The sequence below is a fragment of the Rhinolophus ferrumequinum genome, chromosome 14 (assembly GCF_004115265.2).
Source record: "Rhinolophus ferrumequinum isolate MPI-CBG mRhiFer1 chromosome 14, mRhiFer1_v1.p, whole genome shotgun sequence".
Classification (NCBI taxonomy): domain Eukaryota; kingdom Metazoa; phylum Chordata; class Mammalia; order Chiroptera; family Rhinolophidae; genus Rhinolophus; species Rhinolophus ferrumequinum.
Genome location: NC_046297.1, coordinates 55,595,950 through 55,619,660, shown reverse-complemented (window position 1 = coordinate 55,619,660; position 23,711 = coordinate 55,595,950). Strand labels below are relative to the sequence as shown.

Sequence of the window (23,711 nt, the reverse complement as noted above, 5' to 3'; positions counted from 1 at the left end):
ATTGTTAGGTTCTTAGAGGTTTGTATGTATACCGTAAAGGATAATGAGTTGGTCACTGTGTTTCTGGTAATAGTTTAATAGTTTGTTTTGGTTGCCATTTTTACACCAAATGCATATTTTTGTGTGTTGAATTTGGATTTTTAAACTCTTACCGTGTTGTAATCCCGTCTCAGAAACGGGGTGGTGGCGGTGGTTAATTCATTCATAAAAGTGGTAACCCATCACCATGTCTCAGAATAATATAAATTCGACAACTGAACAGGACTCTAGTGCCTAAGTCAGTGTTCCGAGGAACGTTGGGGTTTGCTCTGGGCAGTGTTTGGAGACACTTTTGGTTGTCCCCACTTGGGGGTGTGCTCCTGGCATCTGGTGGGTAGAGGCCAGGGCTGCTGGGAGACATTGTGGAGTACCCAGGACAGTGCCCACAGCAAAGATTTGTCGGGCCCAAAATGTTAGTGCTGCTCAGGCTGAGAAACCCAGGCCTAAGCGGGTTGTGGATCACATGCTGGGAATGAGAATCTAGGAATGGGATGATTTACACAAGCAACTGGGGGGAAAATAGTGTGAATCAGAATCACTATGATACCTGCTTGAAAACAGGTTTTATTGACAAAGTTTTTAGTTATTTATGAAACTTCGTCAAGTGGTGACATAATGCCATCCAAACATTTGTGTGATTTAAAAATAAACTGCAATGGCATTTTTTTGGGGGGGGGGGGGGGAAAATCAATAAAGTTTTCCCAGGACAAATCTAGAATAATACTTTCCAAAGAATTATTTCCAAAAATAATGAATCTTGTTGTTAAAGATGGTCAAGAGTCCCAACTACCAGAGCATCATTCAAAGTAGAACTTTTTTTTTTTTAACCACAAACAAGCAGAAGTTACACTGTTGCAGAGAACCTTGTGAAACCAGCTTCCAAATTAATGACACAAACTCTGTTTGGAGAGAAAGCAGAGTCGCTATATTGTTACCTTTACAAAATGACTGCTGGATAATATTGCCTGGTATCAGTCACATAGAGTGTGCAAAAGAACTGCACTTTCCTCTATATTCAGCGTCCCAGTTGATACACACAGAAGTAGTCATTCGTACCATGTATGTTCTTGTATGAAGAAGGAAAAGTGCCGGGTGATTTTTATTGTTGTTCATCATGGAAAATCTGTGATTCAAGAGAATGTCTATCTATCTGTATCTATCTGTCTGTCTGTCTATCTATCTATCTCTATCTATCTATCTATCTATCTATCTATCTATCTATCTATCTATCTATCTATCTATCTATCTATATCACAGCTCACAAAATAATTCTGTGAGCCATGATGTTCACAGGAGAAAGTGTCAAGATCAGTGTGGGTAGAGTGCAGTTGTATTTTTAACAAGAAAAGGGCATTGCTACCACAGTGCTTTATTTCTGGGGAAGGGCTTCATTGGCCCCAGAATTCTCCACGCCCTTCCTTCTCTGTGTCCCTGAACAGCTATGAAGTTGGGATACATTTTTTAATTCATGACCTTATCATTTAAATTGCCAGCCCTCTTCTTTTAGACTTGATGAAATAATGTTATTATGCTTTCAAATCTTAATTTGGTATGGAAGGAAATAGTGAAAATCATAAAATGAAAAATTCTATCTCTTTAGAATATGCTGAGTGAAAACTGTGTGAGTGGCAGGAGATTGGCCGACCCTGCTATTTCATGCTGCCTACGAGGAGAAAGATGCCTGCAAGAGTCTTTGACATGAGAGAAGAGGTGACATTTTTATCTACCTCACGTATGAGACAGTTGGTGCCAATACACGCTATTTCCATTCCTTCAAACGGTTTGCTACAGTGGCATGTTTTAGCTAAACATGTAGTATCCTGAGGAGCTCCACAGTACTGTGAACAACATATCACAGTTTTTAACATTCAGGCTATGATACTGGGAAGAGCGAAGTGTTCCCATTACACCTAAATACTGCAGTAGGATGTGAGTGGCTTCAGAGACTAATGAAGTCAAAGGTAAGAATCTCGTCCCCAGAATTTCCCTGAATGAAATACTAATTTTTAGATAGAATGTGTTCCTTGGACAGAGATGTAATGATGTATCACCATCATTTTGGAGTCTCTTTCATCTGTATATGTGTAGGATCATCCGCCTTTGTTTGTGATCTATAAGTAAGAAGCTTCTAATTTAGTAGAAATAGAATAAGAAAAGAAGTCTCTTAGATACACAGTATATGATCCAAGTCGTTCACCTCCAGGCTGTAGCAAAAACCTAGAGGTGGATGTAAATGATCTCTGTTACAGATATACAGCAATTTTGTTCTTGTTTTTAATTTACTAAACTGTTTATTTATATAATTAAAAGAGGATAACTTTTCAAAACTTGCAATCGGTGGTTTTCCTGAGTACCAAATATCCATTAAATGGTGTACAGATCATAAAAGTTTGAGAGACACTGTTCCAGTGCTTGTCTGACGTAACATTTATGTGTTGGGAGGAAAACCTACTGACCTCCTCTGAACCTTCTCCTCGTCTTCTTCCTCCTGCTTCTCCAGGATTAGCCTGAGGCCTGTTTTATGTTTGAGGAACCCACAGAAGCCTGTTAGTCTAGAACTCTCGTCACTTCTTAGAGCGTGATCCTTGTTACTGCTCCCCCTCTTCTCACCACTCTTGTTAGGGTTTCGGGACCATATTTCTAGTGAAACTGACCGTTTTCATTTATCCAGGTAGAATATTAGTACCTGAAGGCACAATAGAGATAATTGATTCGAATGTCAAAACTTAGCCAAGAAACACATGAAATTTTATTCTTGGAAGTTTTTTTTTTTTTTTTTAATCTGTTCCCTGCTCTAACTCTTACACTATCAGATTTCTCTCGAGGGTAGTCGTTTCTATTTTACTGTCATTTACTATTAGCACCATTACCATGTGATAAGCATGAAACCAAATCATTTTTTCACTTGAGATCAATTAAAAATTAGGTGATCTTAAAACTGTGTTTTTCAGGGCAGTTTGGAGGGTTTCCTCTGCAAAGCCAAAATTGGTCTCCTGTTTTCTCAACCTGCGGCTATTTTGCCCTGTATTATTATTTTGTAAGATAAGAACAAGGCCTTTGACTTCCAACTTGAATTTCCTGGCTGTTACTAACAGAGATAGTTGGCTCACTTTAAAGGCCCAGACAATGCTATGGAATTGCCCAGGTATGTATGTTCTTTGGGGAACACGAAGCATCTGGGTGGGAATTCTGGCCATCACCCTGTGTGTCCTGTGTGCCTGTCTCCACGGGAATGGCAGCCGCAGGAACCTTTCCTGTCTCCACTGCCCTGTGCTGGACAGCACCAGAAGGTCTGGCGCACTGTAGCTCGTAAAAACTATTTCTCACGTGACTCTATGAAGGGGTGAACATATGAATTTGCTGTTTAAGAGTGTTCTTCCCCAAAATATAAAGAACAAGCATCTGTAAGCCATTTGTAATGCCTTTATCTAACGCAATTATAATCTTTTCTGCGAGGAATAGTTATATATCCTTTGAGGATCGAGGAGGGTTTTGTTGTTGTTAAGGTGGTGTTACCTGGTTTGAAAATGCTTTGAAATATTGCGAATATCCTGATTAAACTTAGCTTTGTAAGTAGGTGTTGTTTAATCTGCCTTTGACACATTTTCAAAAGCCTCGGCGTACGCTGCTGACTCAGCATCTGTGGACATTGCAGTAAGGGACACTTTTTTTGGTGGGGTGGGGGCGACAGTCTGAAAGAGGTGTTGCAGGAAAGTTAAACAGAGATAGCCCTTCCCTAGATAGTTATTTAGGCTTTCCTAGATACTTATTCATGTAGAATAAATAACAGTTTATTTTTATCAGTGTTATCCATAGAGGTGAATTCTATTTCAAACATCTGGCAGCAGGATCCTGCCTGCCAATTGTGGAGGGAATTATTTGGTCTGTTTTGTAGCTTTCCAACATCTTTCTGTAGTACTTTTCTTGCCTTTCAGTGGTTGAAACCCCTCGCCCCCCCCGTACTGGTATTTCATCTTCCTCGCTAATCCAAGAGGTCTCCATAGAAAAGTACGTTCAGGAGCTTCAGATTACACAGCGTAATGAGAACTGAGTAGACAGGTCTCAGGCATGGCTTCTAGAGATCTCTGTGTAAAAACCTCAAAGGAGAACAGGATTACTCAGTTTCTTGAGGTCGGTTTTTAGTGTGACTAGAGCTGTATACCTCCAAGGTAAATTTGTGACATAGCAGAGTATGATTTGTGCTAAGCGTATATTTGTAATGCAACATTTTTGCTAGAGACCAACTTTTCCACAAAATCTGTGTTCTTTTCAAATAGAGAAGGGTTCTCTCTCTCTGTTAGGATTACCATGCCCTTCCTTTGCAGCAGTCTTGGCTTACTAGCCCCAGTCATACCACCTTGTGGGTAAGGGCATGTATTTTCTCTTGTGTGCCTTGGGAATTACTAGTTTTGATCACAGAGTAGTTTAGGTGAAGCGGCCATCCAGCTTTCCCCAGGGCGGACTTTCTGGTCTTGGTAGGACGGGGTAGGAGTGCAGACATTCTCTTGGGTCTCCCGTTGAGAACCGGGGTTTTCTCTGGACCTTTGGCCTGTCGTTCTTGCTCTTCCTGACGGGGTATCTTCGGTGATCTGAGCGCTGTGTGCAGCTGGGCTGTCTGCACTGACCGATGGTGCCTCGCACCTCGCCTCTCTCCCGCCTTCCCCTCACAGGCGCACAGAGGCGTTCCAGACCACCAGGACCACGTTGGCCTGTTCCTCACTGCAGCTCAGTGCTTGATACTCTCTTGGCTCTGGACGCCCTTTGAGAATTTGGTGAAAGCTTTGGACCCTCTCTCCACACAAGTGCCTGTGCATTTGGTCTGGGGAAAAGGAGATTGCAACAGGAAAGGTAGCATGGCCTCATTAAAAACAAGCCTCAGGTTTTCCAACCTCAGATTTAGTGTGGCTGCTGTGAGGATTTCTGCTTGATCGTTTTCTCAGCATGGTACCTGTATTCCATATTCTATAAAAAGAAGTTTAGATGAAGGCAGAGCGTGTAAGGAAAGAGGTAGGGATTAGACAGGGTGGATTGAGATTGTGGTTACGCACATACCTCTGTTTCTCTGATTAAATAATCCACAGGAAATTATTTGTCCATCCTAACCTTTTCTTTTTATAACTTGTCACTTTTAATTCTTGCTAACTTTTCTTTCTTTAGGTTGCAGTTAAGGATACTCCTAAAAGATCGTGTCTTTCAGGCTTTCTTCTTATGGCATCTTTAATACTGATTTTCTATCCAGCCTGTCCTGGTATTTGAAGGTAATGGAAACTACCTTTGGACAATTGAGAGTGCCATAGTGGATCATCCCACTAAGCAATAGATGGCACGGGGGAAAGCTGTTTGCTGTATCTAATTGAGTTCAGCTACTTCACTTGGGCAAGCTGTATTTCCACTAACCTTTACTCAGCCCCTCAGGTACGCTGACCCTGCTGCTCACTCCTCCTTCCCACCCCCACCCTCACCCCCATTCGCAGTGTTGTTTTTAAAGTCACCCGTTGGGGAGAGAGCAGGAGCTTATTTCCTTTCTTTGGAATAGTTATAAATGGAATCAGGAGATAGAAACTTACATAGTACAAGCAATTGTATTGTTATATACACAGTAATAGTAGAACACCTACGATTACCTTTTCTTGAAATCTAATTTCTGTAGCTGTCTCTTTATTGAATCTGTTCTTTATTGTATTGAATATAATTAGCTTAGTTTTAAAAATCTAAGGAATTATTTTTTTCTTTTTGTAATCCCTTTTCATGATAGATTGTTTTTTGATTATATTCATATTTGTACATAAGAATTCTGTTTCATGAAGTGGATGTTACAAATTCATAGACCTCTTTTGGTAGCCACACACACAACCTCTAATCTCCTCATCCATTTTCCTGACTTCCCCCTACTCCCAATATGGTGATGGAAAAAAGGGGAGTTTACACACTTGGGGACCAATTTAGTCAACCCAAACTCCAAAACCTTTTCCTTTGAGCCAGATAAGTGTCATAACCTCTGGATTGTAAATAGCATTTTTAAATAATAGGTGATGGTGAAAACCCATTGCTCTTCTTGAGGTAATTCAGTACACTAAGCTGTAGTTGTGAAAGATTTCATTTAATCTTCTTAACTGCCTTATGAAGTAGGTACTGTTTTCCTCCCCATTTTACAACAGAGGAGCCCTAGGCTGAGATAATTTGTAGTAGGTTACACAACTAATGTGTAATGAAGATGGTATCTCGTTAGCTTGGACTGCAATAACAAAATACCATAGACTGGGTAATTTAACCAACAGGAATTTATTTCTCACAGTTCTGGAGAATGGAAGCCCAAGATCAAGGCGCCAGCAGGCTTGGTGTCTAGTGAGGGCTGTATCCTTGGGTCGTAGCCTCCTCCTTACTGTATTTTCACATGAGGACCCAGTACAGCCTGCAGATGGAGAGAGGAAGCATGCTCTGTGTTGCCTCTACTTACGAGGACACTAATCCCCTAGTGAGGGCCCCACCCTCATGACCTCAGCTAAACCTAATGATTTCCAAAGGCCCCATCTCTAAATACTGTAATCTTGGGGGCTAGGCCTTGAACATACGAATTTGGGCTGGGTCACCGTTCAGTGCATAGCAGATGGTATTCAGACCAGATTGGCTACTTCAGATTCTAAGTAGTCTGGTACTCTATCCTGTTCCCTGTTTCAACACTTCAGATGCACTGGTACAAAGATTATTTGGCGACTATGTTAAATGTAGCAAGTCGGCCAGCAATAGAGAATCCTGTCCGTCCGTACTCCTATTATATGTGCCACATCAGTAAGAAAACAAAAATCATCTCTGATCTCACTCCCTGGAGAACTATTGCCATTACCATTTTAGCACATTTCTTTGCAGTCTTTCTCTTTAGGAAGAAGGCACAACCCAGGTTGTTTACTTATTGACATTATATGGTTTATAGTTTTATATTCTGCTTTTTCTCTTAGCATCACATGAGCATTTTCAATCCATGCCAGTTAATTTTTTTTAGCAACACTATAAATGATTTTTGCCTTGGAGAAAACAAATTTGAGAGCTGCTGAAGAAGGGAGATGACTGTTTGAGCTGAGTGTGGGAGAGGTAGTCAGATTGATGACTCAGAATGCTCCTCACCAAGGGAGAAAACAGAAGTCGTAGGCGTGGAGGGTGTGATTGATAAAGTCAGTGTGTGCTTTTACAGAGTGTAGCACCTATGGGTTTGGCCCCCTGAAAATGTTCATTAAGCCAAGAGCCATCTGGACTGGAGGGAAGTTTTTCTAAATTATCGTCATGTGGTTGGAAGTTGAAACCATCATTTTTTCGTTCACCACCAGCCGCTCGTTGGGCAGCCATATTGAAGAGGGCGCACCTTTTAGAAGATGAGGTCACTGTGATTTTATCCGGTTCCCTGTACAGGTGATGCTCAGTACATGGTTGCAGACCATTTATTTTTGAGATAGTTTTGTTTGCTTACTGCAAATACTGTTTCTAAAACGTCATCATTTCTTCTCTATTTTGACTATTTAGTGTTCACCACTGATGCATCCCATTCTGTGTTTTTTTGTTTCTTTGTTTGATTGTTTGTTTTTTAATAACTGGAATTTGAATCAATAGGTAGTTTTTTACAGGATAAAACAATTCATTTTGGCAGCCCTTTATTCTTTTTGGGGGTGAGGATAACTTATCCGAACTGTTTTCCATGTAATGAAAAGCACTCATATGGCCATTCTCTTTTTGTTTTACCCAGATTTACAGGAAAGATCAATCAAGTATGATTGATTTTTCTATTATAGAAAAGTCTGCTTCTCAAAAAGTTATGCAGTAGTTTTCCCCTGAAACCCCACATGGAAATTTTATTTTAAGGTTAAGAACTGGAGAAAAATCTTGTCTACTTTGGATAATATAAATGACCATGTTTCTCTTTTTGCTTTGATTGCCAGGCTTTTCAGAGCTAAATGTGTATATTTTACTCAAAATATCTACGGCTTGTTCCACTTTGTTCAGGTTTCGGCCTCACCTTCAGTTTCACTTCCTATATTCTAATTTATATTTTTTCTAGTCCTAATTTTACTATTTTATGTTTTAACGCAGGTTACTTCACATCCTTTGTGAATATGATAAGATGGATGGTAAGATGGAGATATATAATTTCCTGATAATTTTAACATTTCTCTAGAGCTTTAACAACTGCCACGTTTTTTGAAACATTCAGTTCTTTTAAAGTATTTTAAGCACCTACCTGCCAGCATTAATCTAGTACCTGATATGTAGCTGTAAATATCACAGGACTGTTACCTGCCCTATGAAAGAGCCTGTTTATTACACAGCATGAAATATATATGTTTCCAAATCCAGAAATTCTCATTTGGTCTTCTAACATACCATGCTCTTAATTGTTGCAAGAGATAGCAGTGGTCAGTAGGTTATTTTTTAAGTGAGAATTCTTTGTGGTGAAAGGTAAGGGGCCTAAAACCCTTGGTCCTGTTAAGGTGAATTCATTTCCTTTGTATAAACATCTCAAATGGCATTGTACAGTTAACTTAGTAGCTGTTCTCTATCATGCTCTTAAGTGTTTTCATGACCAAGGCCATACATGTATATATATTTCAAATTCTCATAACCTCAAAGAAACAGGGTCTCTTGGCTGTGTTTCATGATTTGGGTAAGAAGATAACAATATGAATTTGTTACAGTTTGTATATAATAATTTCTGAAGAGTCCAGTTTATTTCATAGAAGACTTCTTGAGATACATTAAAACTTTTCAAAAAACCTGATTTCCAATAATTTTCAAAAGTCTTACTAGTTTTAGAGGATGGAGTGACACCCTCATCCCCAAATCCCTTATTCCCAGTTGGTATTCAGCAGAGATTATTTATCAGAATTCATAAACATTTTAAAGAAGAAATTAAACCACTCAGGACAAATGAACTATTTAAAAAAAAATTTCTGTAAGATTATTAAGAAAGGCAGTATTTTTGTTACTCTTACTTAAATGGAACAGGTTAATTTCTAGAGTAGAATTTTATATTGGGCACTTTATTGTGAAAAATTGAACTGCTACCACAATTCTCAGGCAGACACCAGGGTGGCCTTAATAACAGATGTATTAATTGAAAAAAAGAATGCATATGTAATACAGACTGGGCGAAGAGAATATGGAAGTTTTAAGAAATGTGCACTCCGCCCAAAGAAGACTCTTATTTAATTTTTTTCCCCCAAATGCACATTCTGTTTGCTTAAATCTACATCTGTTACCAGCTTTGAACATTGCCTGAAACGTATGTGTAGCTTGGCAGAAAATCTGATACGAACAGGAAAGCAGAGTAGTTTGTCTTGTTCAGTAACGGGGCGTTGCCTTCACAGTCTCTTGCTTTCCCTAGCTTACTGGTATCCCACCGCTGCTGGGAGACACTTGTCATTCTTTTCTTAACAGCCTTGCTTAGGTTAGCCCTGGTGCTGCAACAGACAGGAGAGTCTGATGTGTTTCACTTCCCTGTCCTGTTTGTTGAAATCATTGATTTGTTTCAGAGCTGTGGCGTTTTGTTTGTGTGTTTGCTTTTAAAGCCATCTCTAGATGGGGCCTAATTTGTTTCTTTGCTGCAAAGAACATGTACTAGATCTGGTCTCTGTTCGCTTATTTGATGTGTTTGCACAAGTCATCTTTGATCTGAGCCAGTTCTTAGTTACAAAGTAGTCTTGGCATGAGTTTCAAATAGTAAGATAGAATGCAGTGTTTTAGGAGTTTGATTACATATTTGTGATAATCATCGACTTTGACATTTTAAAATCTTTGAAGGTAGTTTTATCACATGAAATCTACTGGTAGAGTTAAATTATTGGTTAATCTAGTGATCAGACATGCGCAGGCTGTGGTTTCTGAAAACCTAGAAATTGTATATTTCTGTTGTATCTCTGTGTTATGCTTTATTGATTCAGAAATAATTTACATTTTACCAATCTGAAGAGACGAAATTCTATAAATGGGTAGTTGCGTGGGTTTTGGAGTCAGAGAGTCTGAAGTCAAATTGAGTCCTGTCACTTTACAAGCTGTGGTGAACAGCTTTTCTAAAAGGATTTCAGTAATCGCGATTAGCTCGTTAGAGTTATCGTGAGGAATTAAGTCAGGTAACATATGAAGCCCACTTAGCAGGAAATCTGACATACTAAGTGCTTACTAAGTGCTCTTTCTTTCCTGGGGCTCAGCTCTACCCTCCCCCGCAGGCTATACTAGCTATGTATATTTTAATACAATTTTATAAATATTTTTAAATAATTTGGGTTTATTTGATACAATATTAAGTCATTAAATAAGACACTAGGCCCATTAAATGTGTTTTTAATTTTTAAATTTTAAATTAGGTTACTTTGTCCTTTAAGAGTTCCCTAGTTTGACATTTATAAACCACGTGTTCCCTCTTAATCTGACCAACAGAGGTTGAGTCTTAAGAGTGTGCTACGGCTTTAACTTTCTACTTTCTGCTCATCCCAGCCTAGCTAACTGTGGCGATTCTTTGTTCCTGTTTTTTAGTGAGAAATTGTATTTCATGAGGGCTCACTTAAAATAATAAAATGGAAAAGATAATTTTTAAAACGAGGGTGAGGAATTGAAGGCGAAAATGAAAAGAATGCTGGTTAATGACTGCTGAACAAGAGCTGCTTCCCCCATTGCCCTGCCCAGTGGTCTTCAGAGCTCCCATCTCCGACGCCAGTGTGGCTGCTTGGCAGTGCAACTCCAGGTGTCACATTTAGATATAAGACAACATATTCTTCTCAGTGTTTTCATATTTGAAGATAAAACAAGAGAAAGCCCAACAAATGTGGCGGATGTTTTGAAAGGAATTGTCACTGGACAGCCTGCCTTAGTTAAGACAGTTTTAGCTCTAGGCAATTTACAGTTGGCTGTTTTGCAAAGAGGGTATCTGGAAAAAGTGAATATGAATATACCGATGCCAGACTTCCCGCAGTTATTTAGTGTTGTAAACCAGGCTCTCCTTTGCTTGGGAGGGGCTTAGCCAATGAAGACAATCCTAGAGGTGAAAGAGATTTATAAAACTTCAGCTTATTTTTATAATTCTTCCAAATTTTGTAGCACCATCTCAGTTGCATCTAAGTGTAGCTTTTGTATTAGAAATTTGAGTCAGCTTAGTTGTAACTTCTAATTTGTCTTTGAAACTCATTTGCTGTTCACTGTTTTCTCAGTTGATAGGGTATTGGCTTTTTAAACTAAGAATGTTTAAAAGGCCCTAAACTTTTCACTGCACAATTCTGAGCTCTTCTGGTGGATATTATCATACATTTTAAAATAGTCCCCTCTCCAAATATTTTTTCCCTTTGCTAGTCATCTTTGGGAAATTCCCCAGGATTATTTAGCCATTAACTGAATACGACTGGTTCAGTTGCTGCTTGGGCTTCTGTTAAGTATAACTTTAGAACAAAATTCAAAGTGTATCTAACCCTGGACCAACTCTACAAAGTTGCCTGTAAGTGGGATTTCTTCATTGATCAGCATTAACTCAGCAATACGAAAAGGTACTTTGTAGCAAGGAGCCTCATTTTCTCTTTTCCTTTTTTGTTTCCTTTTATTTCTTTTGAAGTGATTCTCTTTGTTCTGAAGTGTGAGGCACTCCCTAGATAGGAGTGAACCCTATCTCCGTCTAGCCCCATCCTTTATATCCTCCAGTTAAAAATCCGACCCAGGGAAGTGAGGCGGGCAGGACCTGGGCGTGAGAAGGCAGAGCTGTATCTCCCCATGGGGCAGAGCCTCTGGGCTGGGCCGGACACAGCATCCTCACTGCCTCTTGTCAGCGGGAGCCTCTTCCCCTCCTTCCTTCCCTACCTCCCACAATGTAACTCCTGAAGGAGACTAGCATAGCCACAAAAGCAGTGGCATTTGCCCTGGTGATTAGAATCTGGAATGACGGTTCCTTATTTCCTGTGTAAAATTTATTGGCATGTCACCATTTCATGATTTTTTCCCTGTCTCTTTCGTAAGCCAGAGGGGTAAATAGGTGTCAGCTGGTGTGACGGCTCAGATCTATTGATTAACGGTGGCTGGTGGCTTCCGGGAGCAGGTTTTGCTCTGCATTTCTTATCTCTACATATCTTTTGCAGGGTTTTGGTTTTGTGCTTTTTGAAAACGTGTGTTGGAGGAGGAGGAAAACCGGCGTGGGTGCAGGGAGACAAGGGTCACACGTCTGTGTCAACATTAGGAAGAGGACTCAGACCTAAAAGTCTGCAGAGATAAAGCAGTTCACTAGCTGTTTGTGAGTTGTTTCTTGTAGCTCGGCTTGTATATAATAGAAAAAATATCACTTGTAAGAAAATTTTATTAAATCAAAGTGACCTCTCAAGCCATGTGTTTATTGGAGCTTCATATGAGAGTCGTCCTGGTGAGGACCCCATCTTTATCTTCTCACAGATCAGTCCTTATAGATCCTTTCTTTCCGTGTGTGATGTCTCCAAGAGGACTTTCTTTTTTTGTTAAGTTGTGCGTTTTTTTGTTTGTTTTTTAATTTTTTAAATTGAGGTGGTAAATCCAAACCAGGATAGAGAATATCTGGAAATTTCACATAAAATAGGCCCAGCACATAATTTTTTGTGTAATAGTGAAATTCCAGTGTGCTGTAGATTTGAAAAAGCAATTTTATCAACTTACCTGTCATTGATCTTAACAGTTAAAATTCTTTTTTTTTTCTTTTTTTTTTTTTTTTAAGGAGGGCGCAGCTCACTGTGGCCCATGTGGGGATTGAACCGGTAACCTTGGTGCTAGGAGTAGTACCACGCTCTAACCAATGGAGCTAACCGGCCACCCCTCAGCAGTTACATTTTTATACTATACTCATCTATAGTATTTAGATCTTGTGAAAACTCTTATGACCTTAAAAACAAAGTTTTTATTACAGTCTTGCAAAAGATGGGTGTCACGATTTTCTAAGTTGTAGATGAGGAAAATGCAAGTGGCCCCCTCAGTCCCCAATAATGTAGCAGCTCATCTCTACACTTCTGTGTCCTTATGCCCAGAGATCAGTAAGTTGGAGCAGTGCTAACTCCACAGGACAGCAGGCCTCAGATCCCTCAGTCTCTTCCCTAATCGAAACACTTCATTTTAATTCTTGTCCTTATCCAGGGGGCTGTAAGGTAGGTGAGACTCTGGATGAAGAAGGAATTTGGAGGTTTGCTATCGATTATCGAGTTGTTGTTTTTACCGCCTGCATCCTGAAAATGCTCTCATAAAATTTGCTATTTTCAGGCTATTTAAAGGGAGACTTAATAAGCTTACAGAATATTTTCAGACAAATACATTGTTTTGTTCAGTATTAATGCATGCTGGAGGCCCTGCTTTAGTTTATAGAAAAATCATTACTTATAATTAGCATATCTGATGAACAATGTGCAGTCAGAGCATTTTGTCTGGGATGAGTTCTCAGATCTTTTAGGAGATGGGCAAGCTGAGTGTCAGGGCAGGCTCATTAACTGGACAGCAAGATTCCCCCCGGGAGAAACCTCAGAGCTGGCATGAGAACCTAGACCTCTAGATTCCAAGTCTTTTCTTCTTTCCTATTCCTGCAAGTTGATAGAATCTCACCCCTGCTTATGTTATAGCTAAACAGATGTTTTGGTAGTATGGAGTGTTCAAAACTTGTTCTATAAAACGGTATTTGTGCTGTCAGTTGCTCGGTCATCTCTCCCCATCACTTCTTCCTTATCCCTTTAAAATAAATGAGCATTTTAGTCTGACTCTTGTAATATTGAAACTTTTCATTTGTAGGTTAAATTTGATTAAACTTCATTAGCCAAATCAGTGATTTTATTTTAGAGGGTTATGGAATTTTAAAGCAGTAAGAAACTGCGTCACTGGTTTTGTCCCAAATTTATGCAGTGTCTATGAACCTTACAGCTAGCTGGGATTTCATGTGCTGAAGAGACACAAATTTAAGATAAAAGATAATTGACAGAAGATTATCATGTTAATTCTATGCTGCTGCTTCTTGGGGCCATCATATTGTGTATAAAAGGAAAAATTAAAAAAAAAAAACACATAATTTTTGAGTAGTTGATGAGTTGGCTGCCATTTTTTATCGTGAGAAATAGAACCTTCCTTGGAATAAGCCGATTTGTAATTTCTTTGCCTGGTAAGAGTGTTGTAAAATAAGACCTTGTCCATCTGAGGAAGGTTCTTTTTTACTTAATGTTCCTGAATCTTGTCTTGCTTTGTAAAACTGTGGTGCTATAACCAAGGAAGTGACAGACATGTAACTACTTTTGTTAAAACCTGATTGAGTTTTAAAAATGAAGTGGTTAGATTCCAAGTTAAGAAAATATGTTTACTCAACATAGTTAGCATTCATTATAATAGAAATGGCTTGGATATTATTTTGACTATAAAATTTTCTCCTGTATCACATAATTGCTACTCATTATCGGGCTATATTGCTTTTTTAAATGTTTTATTTATTGTCAGTTTGCACCTATTTTTCTAGAGATGCTGCTTTAAGTTAATAATGCACATTATAGTCATTAATTTGACAAAAGTAAAAGTCACTTAACGTTTTTATTCCATATATGGAGATTAAAATAAAACTCTGTTCTAATGAAAAAAATATTACGTATTACTTAACACAAAGCAACACAGAGACAAGAAAAAATAATTCTTTTTTAAATTTAGCATATGCAGCAGGGGGCACCAGATGAAGGCAAAAATGAATTCTTATATTTTAAATCAGCTACAGCTTGTATTCTGTTCATATTTAAATAATGTGGTAGTTAATTGTTTCCCCGTTAGTTTTTTTGATGGTTTTAACTTCTCAGCTCTAAAGAGTGTTGAAGAAGACACTGATAACAGTTCTCACGTATTAATTCAAATGAAACTTCTTAACTATCAGTTTAGTAATTACACACCTTTTTTTCTTAAATATTTACTATTTTTAGGGTCTTAAGAAGGGGAGTGGAAACTACATTTAATAAATAATTCCTGGTTTAGAACGAGGTATTATTATTGTGTTTTTAATACTTTCTTTACAAAATATTTTTTCGCTAATGAAACAAAGGAAAGCCCTAGCAATTTGAAATGACTTGAAAACTTAATGTTATTTTCTTTGTATGGGAGCGGAATGAATTTTAAATCCGGAAACCTGTTCCCTTTAGCTAATAAATAGTTGTGCAGAAGTGTGTTTCCAGAAAGATTGTTTACTGTTGGTGGCATCATTAATTTCTGTTGTATCCCCTCCTCCGCATCATCTAGTCCAGTATCAGATGGAAATGATGCGAAGCCTTCGCCATGTAAACATCGACCATCTCCACGTGGGCTGGTACCAGTCCACGTACTATGGCTCGTTCGTCACCCGGGCGCTCCTCGATTCTCAGTTCAGTTACCAGCATGCCATTGAAGAATCTGTCGTTCTCATTTACGGTTTGTAGGAGTTTCCTTTATTATTCTTTTCTTCCCTTAATATTATTCCTACTATTTTTGCTTTCTGTCTTTTTGCCTCTTAAGAGCAGCCTGGCAGGCCTTCTCATGTAAATACCAACCCTGTTTCTGCAGCAGCCTCAGCAGCAGCTAAGTCTAGACAGGGTTTCCTTCTTTCTGTTTATTTTTCTTGCTATCAGAGCCCTGATGTGTACATTTTGGAATGCTGGAGTAGCTGCTTCGTTTTTATTCCTCCAGCTCCCCTCCCTCATTTGAAGGGGCTGGTGGAACTAGACCAGATGTCTAACAAACCCGGATTGCTCGAGTGTCTGGCTCTGTACGTGACTGACCAATCATAACACAGTGGGCCAAGTTTTTTTTTTTTATACCTCTGACAGCAGCGTACAAAACCTGGACTGTTTCTTAGCACAAAGATTTTTTTCTTTTCGGCCTATTTAATGGTGTTTCCTCAAGCTCTCCAGACCAGATGTTCTGTGCTGTATCAGAACTGTAGGCAATTTAACAGCTTTATAGCCTTCCCCCTCCCCAAACACTCACAGTTTGCCATATCTGGCAGACTTGCATATAGTTTCCAGCTGAGAAGTAAATGTAACGTCCTGAGTATCTGTCAGAAAAAATACTAATGAATACGATCAATCTTATGAGCTGCCCCAAAATTGTTTCAGTATGTTAACAATTGGATTACAGTAAAGAACAAGTTGTTAAAGTGTACTTATATTGGCTGGAAACATTGCATCATCAGACCTTGATGAATTTTCCACTTGTTTCAATCTATTTTGGTTTTCATTTTATCACCTATTGCGAAAAGTTTCACTGTGTTAAGTTTCAGACAACATGAATGTTAACACAGGTTTTAGGTGAATATTGGCATGCCGGAGCCGTTATCATGCAGCAAGTGCTAAGCTCCCTTAGCGGGGAGTGTTTAAGTAGTTAGTTTTGACAAAATGAGTTTCTCTGAAACTAAAAAGACACTTTTGTGATAGCACTTTGACTTTAATGGTTTTGTTTTTAAATTTATTTTAACTAAGAAATTTGAACAGTGATTATTAGGATAGATAAATTTTGTTTGCAGGGCTGTTCATTTACATTAGCCGACTGAAGAGCTACACAAGTGCATGCAGTGAGTTTTCATATTTAATAATATTCGTCAGTATTTTCCTTCTAGTTATACCAGATGTATGTAAGATGTATAGAACATATGATATATTTCATTTTAATCAAGATTACTGATTCTGGCTGAGGAATTGATTTGAAAATAACTGTACTTTGAATCTTCTGTTTTTACTTTAGGGAGGAAGTTATTCTACCTATTATACGTAGGATGATAGGTTCCTCCATTTTCAGTTACTGTTTGCTGTACTGGCTTGAATCTGCTTCAAACTGTGTTCCGGTTATTTATTTTGATCTGCATTTTGCCAAGGTTGTATGCTAAGTGACAGCATGTGCCTAGAACCAGTGCCATTTAAGCACTGGCAGTGACAAAATTCTTAGTAATTTCTTTCTCTTTTCCTTATTTGAGATCCCATAAAAACTGCCCAAGGGTCTCTCTCACTGAAGGCATACAGACTGACTCCTAAACTGATGGAAGTTTGTAAAGAGAAGGATTTTTCTCCTGAAGCGTAAGTGTTTGGGGGCCTGTAAGGCATGTGGTAAAGGACTGGGTGTTTTTCTTTTAAGATTTTAGCTTGCCACGTTTATTGAATACTCGGTGGTGGTGTGGTAATGCTTTTGCCATGTGGACGGTAGGAGTTTTCTGCGTGGCCAAGTACCACTGGATCCCTCCCTTTCCATTTAAGCTATTCGTTATGGAACGTCTCATCTGTTCTCACCAAGGGTGAATTCAGGGAGAGTGGGAATTAGTCAGCTACTGGATTTGAAGAAATTCGTGATTAAATAACATGGAACAAGTGATCATGGGCTCTCACATTGTAAGCTCTGTGTCAGTACTTCTGTGAGCTGTGTGTCTGACTTTCTGAGCTCCTATTTCGTGGGGAGGGGGCTGGGAAAGAAGCATTTTAAGGATTCCATAGGGGATGTGGTTCACTGGAAATTTTATGGGTAACAAGTATGCAGAGAATTAATCAATAAAGCTGTTTTGTGATCCTACACAATGGCATTGGAATACTTACTTTAAAATTTTAAAGAAATATTCAGAATTCTTTCATTTTCTATTCATTGTAGGAATTTTTATTTCTTATTTAAAGGTGGTGTTTTTGACTTATTGTAGGACAGACATACAGTTCATTGCTAGTTTCCTTTTTGGCTCCTAAAGCAATTAAGGTGCAAGGAATTTAAAAAGAAAAGCTAACTGATGAATTTCTGGGTATGGTGTATAACTAAACTACAGAGAAGTTACATTCTTGCTGTGTTTGGAACCAAAGGAATATTCTGTGAGTGGTAGTCTACTAGTTGATAATCTCTTCAGTTCAGTGGGCTTTTTAAATGAACTTTCCAAGAACTTCAGTATTTACTTTTTCTAGCTATTTATTTTAAAGGTTTTAGATACAGATTATATAGCATAACTTCCTGTGATACTTACATTTTAGTATCACTGAAATTTTTAAGATACCTGATCACAAGGAAAGAATAGTTTCTTTTGCCAAGAATCTTATTTTTTAGGCTTCTAGCTCAAACTTGGATCATTTTCAAAGTTATTCAAATCATTTGACTTATGCTTGATTGTAAAACTCATTCTCTCCCTTTTTTAGAGAGTGCTAATGAAACAAACAAATATCCGAGAGAGGGCCTGTAATTAGGGAAAATGTATGAAATAGTCAATTTAACATTTACTTCTGACCACCAGACTGAAGTATTTTTAACATGCTTCACAGATTGAAAAAGGGAAGTATCACCTTTGAGCACATGTTTGAAGAAGTGCCGATTGTAATTAAAAATTCCCATCTGATCAATGTCCTAATGTGGGAGCTCGAGAAGAAGTCAGCTGTAGCAGATAAACATGAGTTGCTGAGTCTTGCCAGCAGGTAAGTGGCCCTGCCTAATGAAAAGTCCCTTTTTATCTCTTTCTGCAAAAGATTCCTTTACTTAGACTTTAACCTATGAAACAAGAAGAAAATTACTTAAGCACATTTTGAGGTTACCCAGACATATGTAACAACATGTAGTACTTGTCCCGCCTTGCTCAGGTCCCAGGAAAAACGCCAACCTGATAAAGTGAAACAGTGTTTGAATCCTAATTAGCTCCTAATCTAAGAACCCTCTGCTGCCTTTGCTGCATCATTTTTGTTCTGATAAGGTAAATGCCCATGTGGGAGGGGTTTTTATTTGGCTCTTTATTTATTGGGCACTATCCTTGGAGGCTTGTAGTATTGTGTCTGGATATTTAATAATGCTCGGGAGAAAACCAAAAGTACTTTTTTTTGTTTTACCGGAGACATTTGCCCTTGTTCAGATGCAGACTTTATTAGTAGAAAGCTTCCAGTTTGAATTTTCAACTAAAATTAGAATTTTCTGGACCTGGCACTGGCTTTTGCTATCTGAGACAGTGGTGACGTAATTTCCTCCACTGTGACTGCTTTGGCTATCTAGTTGCTAAGATATTATTTATTATATTTGTAAAATGCTGACTAAAATGTTCCAAAACAGATTGTTTCTTTTATAGAATTAATGTTTCTTTTCTCCTCATTTATTTCTCTTCACAGAAATATTAACAGAGTTGTGTATATAGCTCCTCTTCAGTGCCCTTTAAGCTTGGTATTCATGATTGTTCTGTGGTGGGAAAAGGCTAACAGCAGACCTGTAGAATGGACAGAATAGGTAGTCAATCAATGGGCATTTGTTGAATGGCTAAAAGAAACAAAGTGTGTTTTCTTCAGCCACCAGTTTGGAACAGAAGCTCAGTTACTTGTCAAATTTCCAGTTATCCCAGATAGAAGCTTGTACCACAGAAAAATATAAGATGCTTCGCTGTAAGACAAGTGGGATAAACTCAGAAGGACCAGAGAGCCCCGTGTTCTTCTCCATGCTCTTGGATGGAGAAGAACTTGTGTTTGAAGTGCCACCTTTCATTGCAGGAATCCACCAGAGGCTACTAGAAAGTCTGTAAAGGGGCAGAAGATGGAAACTGGATAGTAAACAGTGCTAAGTGAGACAGCTAGGTTGCGAGGCTGATTTGGCATCAAAGAGTGTACTGTTTGACTAAAAACATATATTCATAATAGTCCTTTAATTTGTCTCTTTTAGAAGGTCATATTTTTCTTTATTGCTTTTACAAACACACTCGGCACACCTGTATTTAAAGCTTTGAGCTGAGAACCTTTTCAGCATGCAAGGTTACAATTTGATGAATTAAGTATGTTGTTATATACTAATTTTAAATTTACTATGCGAAAGCTTTTGCTTATATAATTTATGTCTTCAGCTTTTCCCAAGCTTCCTTTATTGAGCATACAAAACACATATAGCCCTTCTGTGCTTTAGCATTACCAGTGAGCTAGCCTACAACGTCTGTTTGTCCAAAGCATTTGTTATAATAAGCAAGAAAACATTCCCAGTTCGCCATAGCTACTAAGATCTAGACAAATATTTTATTACAGTTTTTATCCTCTGTGTTTTATGTAAAATAGGAAGAGAGGCCCTTTGCTTTCCATGTTAAGTTATTTAAGGGGTAAATTGGTGTTCTGTTGGGAGAAAAAACATGAAACAACCTTGAAGTAATGCTTATACTAATGGACTATTATCTCATTGACCCAAATTGATAATAATATTTTAAAAGCTTTGTTCATTTCAGATTTTAATTTATAACTCTAATAGCATGATGATGGTAATCAGGCCAGTTGCCATAAAATTTTTTGTAAGAAACTGCATCAGAAATTATTCTTAAGCACCTCCTTCAACATTTTGCTTGGTCTTGCTTTTCACAACCCATATGTGGAGACCAGTTCTTTGATTTACCTGATAAATTTGTTTTATGCTGTGAATAAAACATACTATATTCCCTTTCATTTAAAAAACTTCCTATATTTAATTTTATTCGATGAAAGTTTTAGTAATGATTATTTCATTACAGCCTTTATTAATTGTTTAAAAATGTGTTACACACAAGCCTTCAGCTTTTCACACATGAAAAAAAAATTGTTTTTATTTTCTCTTTAAAAAGGTGAAGCAAGGGTGGGTATCATACATAAGGATAATACGGATAATTGATATCTTAGACAGAGCTGACTTATCACTGCACGTCTTGGCTGACATCTGTTTATCTGGTTTTAGTTCTTTGTTTCCTTGACAATAAAAGAAAAGGCGATTTTATTGAAACTCCTAACAATAGCTCCCTGTTTCAGTATTCTAGTTGAACTGGTACTGAAAAGATCCCCATAAAATTGCCTTTGGTGATGGACACGTGATTTCCTGGTTTCTGTGAAATAGTTCTGTGTTACTGTTAGTTCCTTTTGCCTTACAAGGCCTGTTGTGCAAATTTTTAAGTATTTCTTATTGGATATATTTCTGAAGAGCATTATAGTTATCTAAATGTTATAAAATGTTTAAAGTCCACATGTCTATGCTTGTGTTTTTTCACCATAATTGCATATACCTACAACACGTAATATTAATGCTTTACACTAAAGGCATTTTTAGGTGGAGAGGGAGGATCTATTCTAGTCGTACCTTTCTCATTGCTGAAATAAGTGTAGTTGGCCTCCAAGATTTAAGCTGTGGAAACAAATACCAGATCTTTTTCTGTGTACAACAGCAACTTGCCTTCTTCATCTGCATGGTTTCCTCCACGGTCACTGCACACTTCCTCTCCCACCCTAGCCCCCACAATTGCCTGGTCATAGGATTGATAGGGATCTTTCCCTTCTCTGAATTCCTGTTGCATGTAAGGGCACAAATGAAATATTTAACAATTGTGTAGTTAATTATGACTCCCGTAGTTAATTCTTGTATTTAATATAGCTCTTTGGGCCTCAGTTCTTCCATTGAAAGGGTCAGTGTCTCCCCTTAGGCCAGTCCCATCCTGTCCCTCCTGCCTTCTCAGGATCTCACTCTGTTTCTATGCGCTCCTTCTGCATATTTTCAGTTTCGCCCTGTACTTGTTCTTTTCTACTAATGTTTATTGACGTGTTTTTTCGACTTTCAGGCAATTTGAAAGCGTTCAACTCTTCAGAAAAATTGAAAGAATAATACAGTGAACACCCACAAACCTTTTACCTAGCTTCACCAGTTATGTATCTTGCCACATTAGTACCTGCTCTCTATCTGTAGACATAAAAAATGTGTACTCTTTCCCTTGAACCATTTGAAAGTAAATTGCAGACGTGACTCTTAAACCCCTAACTACTTGAACGTGTATTTCCTAAGATTAAGGACATATAAACTAGTTTAAATCTCCATCATCTTAAAAAACAAAGTTACAAAAAGAACATCTTTTAACCTCATGACAGTATTATCCATCTTTCACCGTTTGCTTCATTTTTCTTCCGTTTTTGTAGTTAAAATTCTTAATAGAACTTTCTATGTGTCACTGTGTGTTTCCTCATTTCCCACTTACCCTCAACACGTAGAGTTCCATCGATTCTGTGTTGTTAGAAGTCTCACTAAAGTCACAGAAGGCGACTTTATTGCTGTATTACTGGATGTAGACTCTAAACATTGACTATGTTGATAACCCTTTCGTCCTGAAATATTTTCTTTGGAGTTTCTGAAACTACAGCTCTCTGGCTGGCTTCTCATTCTCCAGCGAGCCCCCGTCTGCTCATCAGTGTTCCCGGGAAGTGTGCCTTCCTGGAGTGACGTCATCAGACTTCCTTGTCTTTTGCAGCCTTAGGCCAGGGCCTCATTATTTCTGCGCCTCATTACTTTCACAGTCTCCTAACTTCCTGCTTTTAACCTTTTTCCTCTTTCATGGCAGTGATCTTGCTAAATGCAAATTATATGATCATATTACTCCTTTGCTTAAAATCTTTGGCTGGTTACCCATTGTGCTTAGAATAGAATCCAGACTCGCAGTCTTAGCTTCCAAGAGTCTCTGTGCTCTGACTGTTGTCTCATTCTTTTGTTTCATGGCTCTTTTCCACCCCCAGTCTTGCCCTTCTCCTGTGCTCCGGTGTACGATTGTCTTGCCTTACGCGTTTCATGCCCGTCTCTGAGCATGCTGCTTGCACCCAGTGTCAGCAGTGAACCCCCTCCTTCCTTGTCTCTGACTCCTATCTCCAGCTCCTCTTCCAAACCTCAAGATTCAGCTGTCACCTAACCCAGAACGTCGCATCTGATCTACCACACTCTCTTCTATCCTGTTCTATTATAGCAGTTACCACCACTGTGTTGTATTTATCTGCTCGCCTTCCTCTCCTTACTGGAATGTGTTGAGTGCAGCAGTGTTAATCCTCTGTATCTAACAGTGCTGGCCAAGGAAGGATGCACTGGATAATGTGTGTTGAAAGAGTACATGGGAGATGACACAGTACTGTTCAGTTTTAATCCTAAAGTTATTTGGAAAGCGATGTGACTGTGTAATCAATGGATCTAGACATTGGATTAGCTACAGGGAAAAAAATAATTTTAATTCCTCACCTTGTACCATGGGCCCAAACACTTAATTATGGGTGAATTAAAGTCAGACTATTAAGAAATTAGAAGAAAATAGAAGTTAATACTTAATCTGGTTTCCAAAGAGGAAGAAATATTTTAGTGTTAGGAGTGATTCACTAAATTACAGTGGAATAAGATAAATAAGAAATAAAATTTAATTTGAAAAAAGCCCTCGATTCCTAGATACGTTAAGTCATTTTGCCAAGGTTAGGTAGTAGTGCTAGATCTGGGATTAAAGGTAAATTTACACACACACACTCACACGTACCAGTTCTGTGCTCTTTCTGCTATTTCAGAAAGAGCCGAAACCTAATTTTCTTCAAGTTATAGATGGAATCCATATTGAATCCATATTTTAACTGGATTTATTTTCATTCATTCCCAGTATGGCCAATTTTTTTCTTCCTCAGCCTTCCCTTTCTCTGTGAATGCTGAAACCAGCCATTCAGCTGCTCAAGGCTGGAAACTGGGAATCACCTTGATTCCTCTCTCAGTTCTGCGTGCTTTTCTCCGTGCTTACAGCCACTGTCCTAGTCCAAACTACCACTGTCTCTCTGTAATACCATGTTAGTTTTGTGTGTGTGTGTGTATGTGTAGTTTTAAAAGTAGAGATAAAATTCACGTAACACAAAATCCACCACTGTAACCATCTTAAGAAGTGTACAATTCATTGGTTTTTAATGTATTCACAATGTTACGCAACCATT

At 38.4% G+C, this 23,711-nt stretch overlaps 1 protein-coding gene across 1 annotated transcript in view; it reads left to right on the top strand.

Annotated features, from left to right (window-relative positions):
• EIF3H (eukaryotic translation initiation factor 3 subunit H) overlaps positions 1–23,711 on the top strand; it is a 90,116-nt gene that overhangs the window by 60,145 nt on the left and 6,260 nt on the right. Inside the window, exons 3-5 of the mRNA XM_033126946.1 lie at positions 15,271–15,438; positions 16,976–17,075; positions 18,288–18,437. Coding sequence (XP_032982837.1) covers positions 15,271–15,438; positions 16,976–17,075; positions 18,288–18,437 — 418 coding nt within the window. The remainder of the gene's footprint in view (positions 1–15,270; positions 15,439–16,975; positions 17,076–18,287; positions 18,438–23,711) is intronic.